At 37.9% G+C, this 13,215-nt stretch overlaps 1 protein-coding gene across 5 annotated transcripts in view; it reads right to left on the minus strand.

Moving 5' to 3' along the window:
- LOC105466107 (golgi integral membrane protein 4) overlaps window positions 1-13,215 on the minus strand; it is an 85,009-nt gene that overhangs the window by 22,275 nt on the left and 49,519 nt on the right. For 3 of the 5 annotated variants that reach the window (XM_011715059.2, XM_024788035.2, XM_024788034.2), the window contains exons 2-6: window positions 10,688-10,762; window positions 9,340-9,389; window positions 7,452-7,505; window positions 6,000-6,150; window positions 4,046-4,128 (exon numbers count right to left, since the gene is read on the minus strand). In XM_011715059.2, coding sequence (XP_011713361.2) covers window positions 4,046-4,128; window positions 6,000-6,150; window positions 7,452-7,505; window positions 9,340-9,389; window positions 10,688-10,762 — 413 coding nt within the window. Of the gene's footprint in view, window positions 1-3,440; window positions 3,525-4,045; window positions 4,129-5,999; window positions 6,151-7,451; window positions 7,506-9,339; window positions 9,390-10,687; window positions 10,763-13,215 lie in introns of all 5 variants that reach the window. The other 2 variants (XM_011715053.2, XM_011715046.2) reach the window with 1 other exon arrangement.

Here is a 13,215-nt window from a genome sequence, read left to right on the forward strand (position 1 = left end):
ATTAAAAACTCACACAATAATAAAAATACAAGTGCAGATACTTTTTACCAATATGATCTGAGTAAAATCTTTCAGTAGAAAGGAGTCACAGGTTTAAAATAAATTTTAAATACAACCACGCACATACACACACACACACACACGTATAAATTACTCAGGCCACCATTTTCCCCCTCAGTTAATTCGTGCTCAGATAGAATCCCTTATTTGCCAGAATGTTTCCTACACTGTGCTCAGTGGTTTCTGGAAAACAGTGGCACAGCTGTGATACAGACTGGATTTTTATCCTCGATTCTGAATGATCTTTTCTTCTAAAGTGACAAAGGTACTAACATAGGTATAGGACTAGAATCTGCTCATACAGCTGCATCTGTGTGTATATGGGGTGGGATGTGTGGATATCTGTGTAATATTTTTAATACAAGGAGCTAGAAAATTAGAAAAAAATAAATTAATTAACAAAATCAAGAGACACTGTGTATACTTTGCTCATTTATACACCAATACTGTTATCCTGAAAAGAAATATCACGTGTGTAAACAGACATATAAACACACGCAGAGAACACAGAAGTCTTTTTCTCAACAAGCTTCCCAGACAGGGCCACCTCCTCAGTGTGCGGGGCACAGCAGGTGAGTGGGGTCAGAACCCACCAGCATTCCTGCTGCCATGGCTATGCAGCATGGCACACTGCTCTTCCACCCTGACAGAGGTGCTTTTTTGCTTTTTTCTAATGTACACTAGGGTAATGAAGTCTGCTTGCTAAAGAATTCCCAGGGCACTGCCTTTTAATAATTTTGTACAAAACTGCACCATATGACTAGCAATGGCTTTTATCTGAGAAATCTAAATATTTGCAAACCAACTTTCGTGGTAAAAAATAAATGACATCCACATAGCAATGCTTTTAATATTTTAAGATAAATATGGAGCAATACACAAAACTTAATTCTACTCCTTCTTTCTCCTAGATACATAATCTTTGAAGGCAGTAATTGTGTGTTGCACAATTAGGGACCATATTAAAAATGTAGGCTCCTGGTCCCCTACTCTTGAAATTATAATTCAACAGGTCTAGGGCAAAGCCCAGGTACCTGTGATGCAGGAAGTCTCAAAAAAAATACCACTTAAGAGTTGAGCGTGATTTCAAAGTCAGGATAACCTGAACTTCAGCCTCGGTTCTGGTCATTGATTTTGGGCCGCTACTTTACTCCCCTTTTCATCTCAGTTTATTTAGTTATAAAAGGGTACAATATTATATAACTCACAAGGTTGTGAGGATTAAATAAAATGCTCAACTACGTTTAAAAATCAAGGTGTCAAGGCAGAATCTCCTAAGATGATTTACATGAGAAATGCAGGTGCCTGAAACAGTATTTGTTTTTTTAAGGAGATTTGGGCTAAGTCTTAATACAGTGTTACAGACTGAATGTTTGTGTCCTCTCAAAATTCATATGTTAAAATCCAAAGCTCCAATGTGATGGATCAGGAGGCAGGGCCTTTGGGAGGTAATGAGGTCACAAGGGTGAAGCCCTCCAGAATGGGATTAGAGCCCTTGTAAAGGGATCCAGGAGAGTTTTCTTGGTCTACTTTCTGCCATGTGAAGATACAAGGAGAATTCAACAGTCTGCAACCTGGAAGAACAGGGCCCTCACCAGAGTCTGACCATGCTGGCACCCTGATCTAGGACTTCCAGCCTCCAGAACTGTGAGAAATACATTTCCATAGTTTACAAGCCACCCAGTCTAGGGTGTTTTGTTATAGCAGTCCCAAGTGACTAACACGTATGACTCTAATTAAGGATTGCACCTAGTTCTGACACCTTTTTTTAAGGCAGGACAAACCTTCAGCATTCTCCCAAAAACAGATATTTCAATAAAGAGAATATTATAACCATAGGTTAAGTTAAAAAGAAAAATTTTTTTTTTTTTTTGAGATGGAGTCTTGCTCTGTCACCCAGGCTGGAGCACAGTGGTGCAATCTCGGCTCACTGCAGCCTCTGCCCCGCTGGGTTCCAGTGACTCTGCCTCAGCCTCCTGGGTAGCTGAGATTACAGGCGCACACCACCATGCCTGGCTAATTGTTGTATTTTTAGTAGAGACGGGGTTTCACCATGTTGGCCAGGCTGGTCTCAAACTCCTGACCTCAGGTGATCTGCCCGCCTCAGCCTCCCAAAGTGCTGGGATTACACGCATGAGCCACCGTGCCCGGCCAAATTTTTTTTTTCTATTATAAAACCCTGTCAGTAATATTGTCAGGGTGCTACTCCAGAATTTGGTTTTGGTCATCAAATAAATGATTTTACTTATCTTTTTATGGATTTTCAAATTGTTGCTCAGTCTAACATTTATGGCCATTACAGCACACAGAGCACTCAAATCAGTTTGTCACATTTATAGTAAGAACAGCCTATATAAAATAACACTTGACAAAATTTTTTATAAAAAAGATGTGAAATGAAATGATCCCTGATGTCAATTTCATTTATACACATGTAAAAAAATCACTACACAACTACAGGTTAGGAGGAGATACCTAATCAATGACTGTCTAGAAAAGGAATCTCACAAACACAGATGCTACAGCCTCTGAGATGGGTCAGGGACAGAAAATTTTACCTTTTAATAATTTTATAAAGAAAAGAAAACCAACATGGATTTCCTGATGAGCACAGATAGTTTACCTTTGCTCTTTTATCATAATTCCTCCAGTAGGAATAAAAGTGAAGATCTAGTTTATAGCAGCAACTAAACTAGCCATTCCTGTCTCCTTGCTTCTACTAGAAAGCCGCATAACACTTAGCATGAAATGGCTTTAATAAGCTCTCCAACACTTGTATTTGTTCCCCTGTTCATTCAGTAAATATATACTGAGGGCCTGCCTTGTGCCAGGGGCTGTTCTAGGTTTGAACAAATGGAGCTTATGACTCTTATTTTTCCTTCTCTGTTGACTCTTCTTCTTTTCTGTAATTTGACCAACAACACATAAGCCTCGTTCCAAAAGGAGGGTGTGCAGGCTAGAATGCTGGGAGCAAGGCAGACACAGAAGAAAAAGTCTGACAACAGTTTATTTCGGTAGCTAGCAGCATAAAATCCTATAGATACAACACCAAGAGTCAACACAGATCAGGTAGTTGCAAAAGACCACATATGTGAGATCATTTCTGTGATTTAAACAAGTATGAGACTACTGCATGTAGGGACTGGAGTGAAAAGAAATGATCATAAATGTACTGCACAACCAGTGCAAAAAATAATCAAAAGTTTATTTAATGTTTTATTAACTGAACTTTGAAAGCATGCATGGTTCTCAGGATTAGGATAGCTCTGTCCTAAGGAACTCACTGAAGATTGGCTTGTAAGAGACTACATGCATAAAGGAATTGAGAAATGTTAAGCAGACTTGTAAAAAGAACCCACAGAGGCTGCTACCCTTCTAACCTGTGCAGCAGCTAGTGCACTCTTGTGGTCTTCCAAAGTCACTACAAGTTGTTCATGCTCCGAGAGTAAATTCTTATGTTGTTGCTACACAAAAAAGAATTTTACATGTTGAGCTTTAACATTCTATGACAAATTCTTCTTTGGCTGATCGTGATATGGCTACCCAAACGTTACTTGCTTATTTATTTGTTGTTGTAGCAGCATGTGTTAAGTTTAAAAATCATTGTAGAGAGAACACCACACTTTATGTAGTATTCCAAAATCTAAAATGTGCTACCCAAATACCATAATCATTTATTTATAATTAAATCAAAACCAAATAAACAAACCTCTCATTATTAGTAAACTTTTATAAATAAAAAGCTTATTAAAATGTAACTATTTAGCATGATAATAATTTCAGTATTAATGAGAACATTTAGATTTTCAGAACATCTTTTAGCTTACAATGCTGAAGTGGTAAAAATATTAGGTACACTCTAGTTAATGCAAAGCCCACAACAACAATGTGGATTTGTAAAGCAGGCCAATTAGGGAATGACTTTTAAAGTCATTCTACCAAGTACAGCAGACAAACACTAAATACTGAAACGTTTGGCTTTTACCTTGACATCTTGAAGCTGTGTATGTATGTCTTGGTGTGCTTTCCTTAGTTGTCTATTCTCTTCTCTCAAATTGTATACAGTTTCTATTTTAGAAAAAGAAGGATCACACATAAAGTCTTGAAACTTCCAGGATTCTGTTTCTATTATTTTCATATCTAAAGCCACCTATAACTTATTTTAGAATTTACTTTGAACTCAGACAACATAATATTCAAAATCAACAAAAATTGTATTGGGATGTAGCATGTTTTTAGCTGGACATCTCAATCCATTCTGGTTCAGTACTTTAAATGCTTTTAAGTAACTTTTGCATTATAGACAAAAGATAAGGAATTTTCGTTACCTAGGAATTAAATATGAGATGTTTATGTTAATAAGCAAACCCTTAGGAATAAAATGTAATGGGTAGGTGTATTCAGATTTGAATCTCTTCACAAATTAAAAACAAACCTTCAGCATTTCAGTCAAATTTTTTAAAGTAATTTAAAATTTTAAAGATACATAAAAATAATCAGAAAGCATAGACCCTTAACCCTTTGTAGTACTGCCTCAAGACTAACTCCTGCATGTCTTTTTGTTGTAACTTACTTCTTTTGAAATGCTTATAGAGAAACGTTGCAAAAAACGTATAGAGTGGTCCTAAGGACCCAACACCCAGCTTCCCATCATGATGACATCTTATATAAATATAGTACATTACCAAAACCAGGAAACTGGGTCACTACAATGAACTAAACTACAAACATTATTTGGACTTGACCACTGTTTTTGCATGCACCATACGCCTCTGAAAACCAATTATCTCACTTTAAACTCATTTAGCACCCTTTTTTTTTTTTTTTTTTTTTTTTGGACAGTCTCTCTCTGTCGCCCAGGTCAGAGTGCAGTGCAATGCCCCAGCAATGCATTTAATTTTAGTGCAATCTTGGCTCACTGAAAGAACCTCCATCTCCTGGGTTCAAGCGATTCTCCTGCCTTGGCCTCCCAAATAGCTGAGATTACAGGCATGCGCCACCATGCCCGGCTAATTTTTGTATTTTTAGTATAGACGGAGTTTTGTCATGTTGGCCAGGCTGGTCTTTAACTCCTGACCTCAAGTGATCTACCCGCCTAAGTGCTAGGATTATAGGCGTGAGCCACCGTGCCCAGTAGAAAGTGGGGAAGATGACGTGTGTCTTGTGATTAATCTGGAGTTCACCTAAATATTTCATTGTAGAATGCACTGGTTTCTTTCTCCAGGACTCACATGCACTCAGAAAAGTGATATATTTTGTTCCATATTACTATGAAAATACCTGACACAGATGTTGATGGGTAGCAAATTTATGAGCAACGATTCTAGATGCTTTATGTAAATTATTTCTCACACCAGTTCCACAAGGTTGATATTTTTATGATTATCCCAGTTTTACAGGTAAGACAATGAAGCCCACAGTTGTCACACAACCTAACCCATGGTCACACAGCTAGTAAAGAAGCCAAGATTCACCTGTGCAGTCTGACTGTAGAACTTGAGCTTTTTTCAGTTACTATTGGCAATCAACAGCAAGTCTCTGCTCCCTTGGAGATTTTTAGAAATATATGGAGCAAGTTTTGATTGTGGCAGTAACTGAGAAACATTATAGCATTTAGTGGGTAAGGATCAGAGATGCTATATGTCTCACAACTCAGTTAAGAGAAAAATTGTCTTACTCAACAGGGCCACGTGCCCCACTGAGATACAACAGAATAATCTACGATATAACAGAATACACTACATAGTCTATTCTGTTTCCCTAAACAAACCCAAATAGATGAAGACACATGTGAAATGTTACAAAGAAAAAGTGGCTGGTAAAGGACCACATGATAAATGTATATCAATCACCACTCAAAACAACAGTCTACAGTTGCACTGAAACATTAATATCAGTACTTATGTAGAGATAAACTAGCTAATTAGATTTCCAAATACCTTTTAGCTTAGAAAGTTCTTGTTCTTTTTCTTGCTGCAGCTGCAAGTATTTTTGCTTATGGTCATTAAATGTTCTACTGAAGTCTTCCCCTTGTTTGCGATGTTCCTCTTCCAAGTCACTGTGCTGTTTCTTTAGCTCCTCGTGTTGGCTCTGCAAAGATGAAAACTTGAGTAGAAATATACATTCTCTGAAGTATATGAGAGTTTATTTCTTGACAGCACAGTAAACAAAAACAAATGAAAGCAAGAAAGCATGAACAAATGAAGAAATAGGCTTCGTTTTTCTCAAGTTGCTTTAATTTGTGCAGCTTCCCTCCATTTACCCTGGATTTCAAATGAACAGTTGGGATCACAGCCAAAGATAATTTTCCTCTTAATTTTTAAGAAGTTAGCATGAGAGATGGAAAAGGGAAAAATGTGGGAAAATTCCCAGGGACACAAATTACTGTGGAAACAAGGTAAGGCTAATGGCAAAATTATCCCTCCCTGGGTATTATGGATTTCCTCTTTTGAGCTGATGTTTTCCCAGCAATGCCTTTAATTTTTCTTCTTTGGTATTTCAGCCTTTCTGGTAACTCAGTTTAAAAGAGAGAGAGTAAATGAGACTTTTCCCTTTGGAAATAGTAATCAACTGTTTAGAGAATTGACTTTTATTTACCTTATTTCTGATTATAACTCTACAATGTAATCATGATCCAGATAAACGCTACAGTCTCCAAGTGCTTAATGTGAAAGCACGCTTTGCTTTAATTCATTTACCGCTCTCTTGATAATAAGAAAAGATTCCGGTTTCAATAAAAAGTGCATGCCCTACCGATATTAGAGGGAAAGACAAGAGCAAACAGAAAGCGAGGTGGAGGCCTGGTGGGGTGGAGATGCTGGCATGATCTGCATGCTGCGAAGGGCATAACTGCAAGCTGCCTGTCTCTTCCAGCTTGACAGAAACAATGATTCTCTTCCTGACACACAATAATGAGTTTTACTCAAGGACCAAGGAAGGAGAATCTTTAAATAATAAATTATGTTCCCGTGGTAAGTAAAAGGACATTTATTAAATATTAGTAACAAGAAGGAAGCATTTTAATAGTTCTACAGCCTCCAGTCTGTGTAAGATAAAAGAAAATGTCTAAGGAAAAACCACTGTGAGAAAGTAAATGAACATAAAACCCTAATGGATAGAGAGAAGAAGAAAATTAAAAATGAGGTAACCAAGAGCCTGATTTATAAGAAAATATGTAATAATTTTAAAATGTTCTATGTAATCGAGTGATAAATATGATGAGCCATTACAACTATATATAATTTTTAGCCAAATATGATTTTAATATGCCACATTATGATACAAATCAACTTCTGGAAACTTTATCTTTAATCACTTTAAAGGCCAATAGTCAGTTCAAGTATTAGTTAATCCTTTCTTTTATTCATAAATAACAACTTTAGATTACTCACTTTCAACATCTGATGTTGGACATTCAGTGCACTGTATCTGCTATTGGAATCTTGCTGTAAATAAAAAAAAAGAAAGCACAAAGATAAATATGGCTCTCTTGTTAAACACAGCTTAAAGTACTTTAAAATATAACTTCATTTATTTCACTTGCCTACAGTAAAATGAATTCTACACTTGAACCAAGATGTCGCTGGAGCCATCGATTTAACAGAGAAATGAAGTTTTAACATTCCCCTTAGTTTGCTAGATTTTAGAATAAAAAAGCAGGATATGAAATCATAAAATGGTAGCTTGACAGAGCCCTTAGAGATGATTTCCTTCCACTTTCATATTCAGAAGAACTGGAGCCCAGACACACGAACTTGTCCTGCGACACAGAGTCACCGAGTCACTGCGCAGGGCTACTATATGTGCTGGGTGCTTGAAGTAAGAGGGAGGAAGAAATAAACCAATGAGGAGCGGGCCTCACAAGCTGAGCATGCCTTTAAGGGGGAAGAGAAAAGGCACTGTCTTACCCTGAACTTCAGCGGGTAAGAAATTCTACATACATGATTTTACCCCAGTGAGGCTCTATTTTACAGAGTGAGAAACTGAGTAAAGATTAGGAACCCGCCAAGAGCAAACATTTCATTAAGTAGCAGACCCAGGATTGAAACCTGAGCCTAAGTCTCTGGCTTAACTACATGTCCTGAGCTGCAGGTTCCAGGAGTATATCTTTGTGTTCCTGAGGGGCATCTTCACATATGGACCCGAGAGTCCCGGGTAGCCATAACCAGTCAGTATGCAAAAGACACCTGATTGTTGTCCCTCCCTATGCTATGTTGTTTATGTTTAGGTACCATATCCCTCACTTTACCCTGCCAGCACAAGTATACACTCATGCCATTTTTTCATATTTTTATAACTTCTAAAATGAACTGCATTTTTGCTACCTCACTTTACTGCTTTAATTTGTAAGGAAATTACAAGTGCACACAGTTTTGGTTAGTGCTTTTAAAAGCAAGTAAGAGTTGAAAGCTGATGGCCTCCTGGGCTACCAAAGGAAGTGACTCTTCTCAGTTTTTTTATTTTGAGATAGGGTCTGGCCTGTTGCCCAGGCTGGAGTACAGTGGTGGGATCGTAGCTCATTGAAGTTTTAAACTCCTAAGCTCAAGTGATCTTCTGCCTCAGCTCTCAAGTAGCTGGGAATAGAGGCATGTGTACCATCACGTCCAACTAATATTTTGTACTTTGAAGTCTTGCTATTTTGCACAGGCTGGTCTCAAACTCCTGATCTCAGGCAATCCCCCTGCCTCAGCCTCCCAAAGTTTCGGGATTACAGAAGTGAGCCAACTCGCTTGGCTTCTTCTTAGTTTTAATACCCCAAAATATCAACGTTTTTCAATTAATGCTTATATACTTTTCTCAGAGTAAGAAAAAGACTAGCTTTTACCCAGTTAATTTGGACTTTAAAATATTTTTAAATGCCAATATCATTCATCCCTTCACCCATTCCACAAATGTTCTTAAATGCAAACTCTAGGCCAGGTCCTGTGTTGGATGCTACACATGTGAAGGCAAACTGAAATAAATCTTGTATTTTATAAAAAAGAGAGACTGCAAACAAATAAATGAAATAATCTTCTTTTTATAGTTGAACATTAAGGTTATTCCCAGTTTATCCCTATTATCAATAATGTGATAAGTAAAGGTAAGTTTTAAAACAATTTTTAAAGTCTTCCTCTTAGAATGTTTTGGCAGCCAAAAACTACAAATAAATAAAAAGTATGTCAGTCCGATAACCCCAAGGATCAACAAAGTAAAAGAGTTTGCACCTATATTTCTCTCTCTTTCAAGTTTTATGAAAACAAATTAAGGAAAACAACCAAAAAAAACCCCAAAACTTACCCTTCCTTTATTTAATGTTTCTTGTGCTTCTAACTTATAAACAAGAAAATCTAGAAAATACAAGATGGAAAAAAACAGTGATAATTCACTATACAGATTCTAAACATCTAAAGAAATAAAGGCAAATTTTACTCAGGCTTGCAAAAGTGTTTTAGGTTTAAAACAATCTACTTGGTGATTTACATACTTTATTTGGCTCTCACTGGTTTAGAAAGAACTGCAAAAAACATACATCTTCCTCTTTACCTTACAGCTGTAAATCTTGCATCCACAAAATCCAAATTATAGCCAATAGATTAAAAGTGCTTTTAAAATATCTCTGTGATAACTCTCCTTGAAATTTAGGAGGGAAAAAATGGAGCACATCTGAAGACAGAGGTGATTTATCGCTATCCACTAGATGGCACACTAAAATCATTCAGTCCCTGAAAACAGACATCGAGCCAGCCAAGCCATCTTTAATGCTTTGAAAACTTTATTATCCACTAGATGGCTCTATAAAATCACTCTGCATTTGAAGACAAGGAGAATCCAAACCTTATCAAAACATTTTAATGATGCTGAATTTCTATTCTTCACACAGGCTCAATCCAAGTAAAAGGTCCTAACCAATACTGCCCCTCCTCTGCTATCCTCTTCCTTCCCACCAAGGTAGGCAGACAGAATACTTCACTTAAATTTCAAGACGTATCATAAAACATGAATAAATAAATATCAGAATGCAGATAACTTCAAATCATCAGCTGTATAAGGCCTGTGTTTTATGGAAAAATTCCGATTAAAAACTGACAGCATTGCCTAGTGGCTGACCTAAATGTTAACTTTCAAACTGAATCAAGTGATGTGTCAATAAAAACTTTCACAAGGTAAAAAACAGGTGCATAACTTAAAATATAATGGACAATGGGATCAATTCATTACGGTATACATACATGCGTGTGTGTATAAAATTTGTCATATTCTGGACAATGCATGCTGTTAATTTCCCCCGCCCCCCGCCCCCTGGATATCTGTGGACAGAAGTTCCAGGTGTAAGTAATATACCTGTTTAATACTCAGATGAAAAATTATATGTTATTCCTGAAATAATAAGTATAACCAATATATGAGCTATCACATGGTGGCATAAACTGAATAGAATATTCTAAATCCAATCCTGTATAAGGATTATTGCACAATGCATAACATATTACTTGACATGTTTTTCTCTGTCCACCTATCTGACTTTGGGTTGATTTGAGAAATATCTTAGCCAAAAAAAAAAAAAAAAAAAAAACAGTAAACCAAGTATACGATACGTCAAAGAAGAGTACTGGAAAAACAGAACACAAAGTATTTATTTACTTACCTTCTTTTGCTTTTTTATGTTCAAGTCTTTCCTTTTGCAAGGATTTCTCTAATCTTGATCTGTGTTCATAAACAACTGGAAAAAAAAGAGTTAAAGTTTTTGTCTTCAAAGAATTAGAAATTTAAAAGTAAAATTAACATCAATTTCTACAACAGGAAGAAAATGGTGCAGAGTCCTTACACAATTTAAATAAAAACATCTGTATTTTAAGTTCCCCTTTCCAGGTAAAGAACAGACATACTAATAGGCATAATTCTGGGCTGACTCCCATCCAGCCTGCCCTTTTCTAAAGCCAGTACTCTGAATGATGCTTCCTCCTTCTTTGCCTGCGCCCTTTCCTTCTAGGCCTCCTAAATGCAAGTGTCTTTTTGAGATTTTTTTTTCCTGTCTTCCTGGGCAACCCTGTTCAATCTCATGACTTTCAACCATCATCTGCACAGCAGTTACCCCTCCATCTATACTTCCACCTCTGGCTTCTCTCTCAGACCCTAGAAGGGTATTTTCTCCTAAATATTCCCTAAGGACTACAAAGTCAACATGATCTGCATCTGAATTAAGGCTGTCTGGATCCATAAGGAGACCTCAGCAGCATACCACTGGGATGAAACAGGAGCTGTATCTCCTTCCTCCTCCCATGTCAAGGAAAACAGACTAGAGAAGCACAGAAACAGAGAAGGGAGGGACCCTCCGAAGAATTTATAAAAGGGTCCACAAAAGAACCAGTCAGGTTCACCATCAGCCACAGCCAGAAGAACCCAGCGCAAACCGACGTTCGGTTCTGTAAGACCTTTCTGCCCTTTATCCTTCCTCCCCACCCAGTCTACTCTGAAGAATCCAGAGTTGCCTGGTGAGTAGGGATGAAGAGTAGACGTGTTCGGGAGAGAACTGGGGAGAAGAGGCCTACCACAACTCTCCTTCCCACTGCAGGCTCCACACCTACAGCAAGCAGGAGCTGGACAGGAGGGAGAAGCCTTACCTTTGAATGAACTGTCCTGGACTAGACCAGGCAGAACAATTAATGAACCAAGACTGTGTGTTTACGAATACAAGTTTTGAACTATTTTTTGCTTTTAATCTGAGAGAAGTTAGTGAAGCAAACAAGTTTGTCTAAGATTTCATCCAGGAACAGAAAACTCAGCTCCACAGAATGGTTTGAATAGTTACCGAAGGAGAGGAGAACGGAGTAAATTAAAACTCTGATCTACCCTTTGAATCCTGTTTGTTCAGCATTATGGTCAAATATGATCTCATTCTTGGCAAGCTAAGCCAAACGTGTTACTCCATTCTTTGGCCAGTGACAAGTTCCCCATGACTACATACAATTTAAGCATCAATCACTGGTTGACCATATACAATTCACAGAACAGCCCCAACACTACCGGCTGCTGCCAAAGTCATCAGGGTCCCAGAACACTCCCTTTCCCCATCCCTGCAACAACCCCTTGCTGCTTAAGGGATTGCCTCTCTTCTTGCCCTTTTTCCATTGCTATGGTGGCCAACAACCAACTACCACTGTCCTCCTTCCAGGCTGGCCATTATCTCCTGAGTTCTACACCTTCTCCCCATACTGTGTCTTTCCTTGTCATCCCATATAAAACTTCCATTCTCAGGACTCCATCTATTATCATCATAGGCCCTACCTCTATTCACACCTCTGCTAACATCTCCGGCTCTAACTCCTAGAATGCCTGTGACCACTCAAATTGGTATGGTGTGGTCCTCTGATGACATGCCTACCTCAATCTCAACTTTCCCCTCATCCATAGGCTGTCATTGCAATAATCCTTGCCTCATCCCCTTCCTCAACCAGATAATCCTTTTCCCTTGCATTATTATTATAAAGGAATTCAATATAACTCTGTATTCATGGCATCTCTACTATGTACCTGGACAGAAGTGTAAAACTGGGCTAAAAGTAGTTGTGTTCCAAAAAGTTTGGTTGCGAGTCCACTGCTAAGTAGTAGTATTTTTTCAAACATATACATGTATGGAATATAAGCCCCTTGGACAATCATTAAAATCCTTTCAAAACTAAGAGGTTCCTTGGATTACAACTAATAGCCCTATGTTAAATTAAGTTTGGAATAAAAAAGGGAGAGCGTAAGATTAGCCCTATAGAACATCACGAAGCCAAGCCCTGGACTGCGCACTCACAGTCTTTGAGAATTTCCTTGAGGTGGGGGAGACATATAGAGAAAGAGCTAAATTACAATACTATCATGATAAAACAGAGGCAAGAATAGGATGCTTAGGAACACGTAAGCTCCCCAGCTGGAAGGAAAAACACTCCCTTTACCGCCAATCCACTGGCCAAAGTTCTCACAGTCTGGGTAGAAAGTTATAAGGGCATAAATATGCCAGTTAAAATATTGCACTAATGGACATATTATAGACTGAATTTCAGCAATCACGCAAAGTTTTCAAAGAAAGGAACAGGTGAACTCTCCAAGATCCTAAAGCAGCAAGTCCCCAGTATAGGCGGAAATAATTCTAACCTAGCAACACCTGTAATAATAATAAAACCCAGC

Source organism: Macaca nemestrina, chromosome 2, assembly GCF_043159975.1.
Source record: "Macaca nemestrina isolate mMacNem1 chromosome 2, mMacNem.hap1, whole genome shotgun sequence".
Classification (NCBI taxonomy): Eukaryota; Metazoa; Chordata; class Mammalia; order Primates; family Cercopithecidae; genus Macaca; species Macaca nemestrina.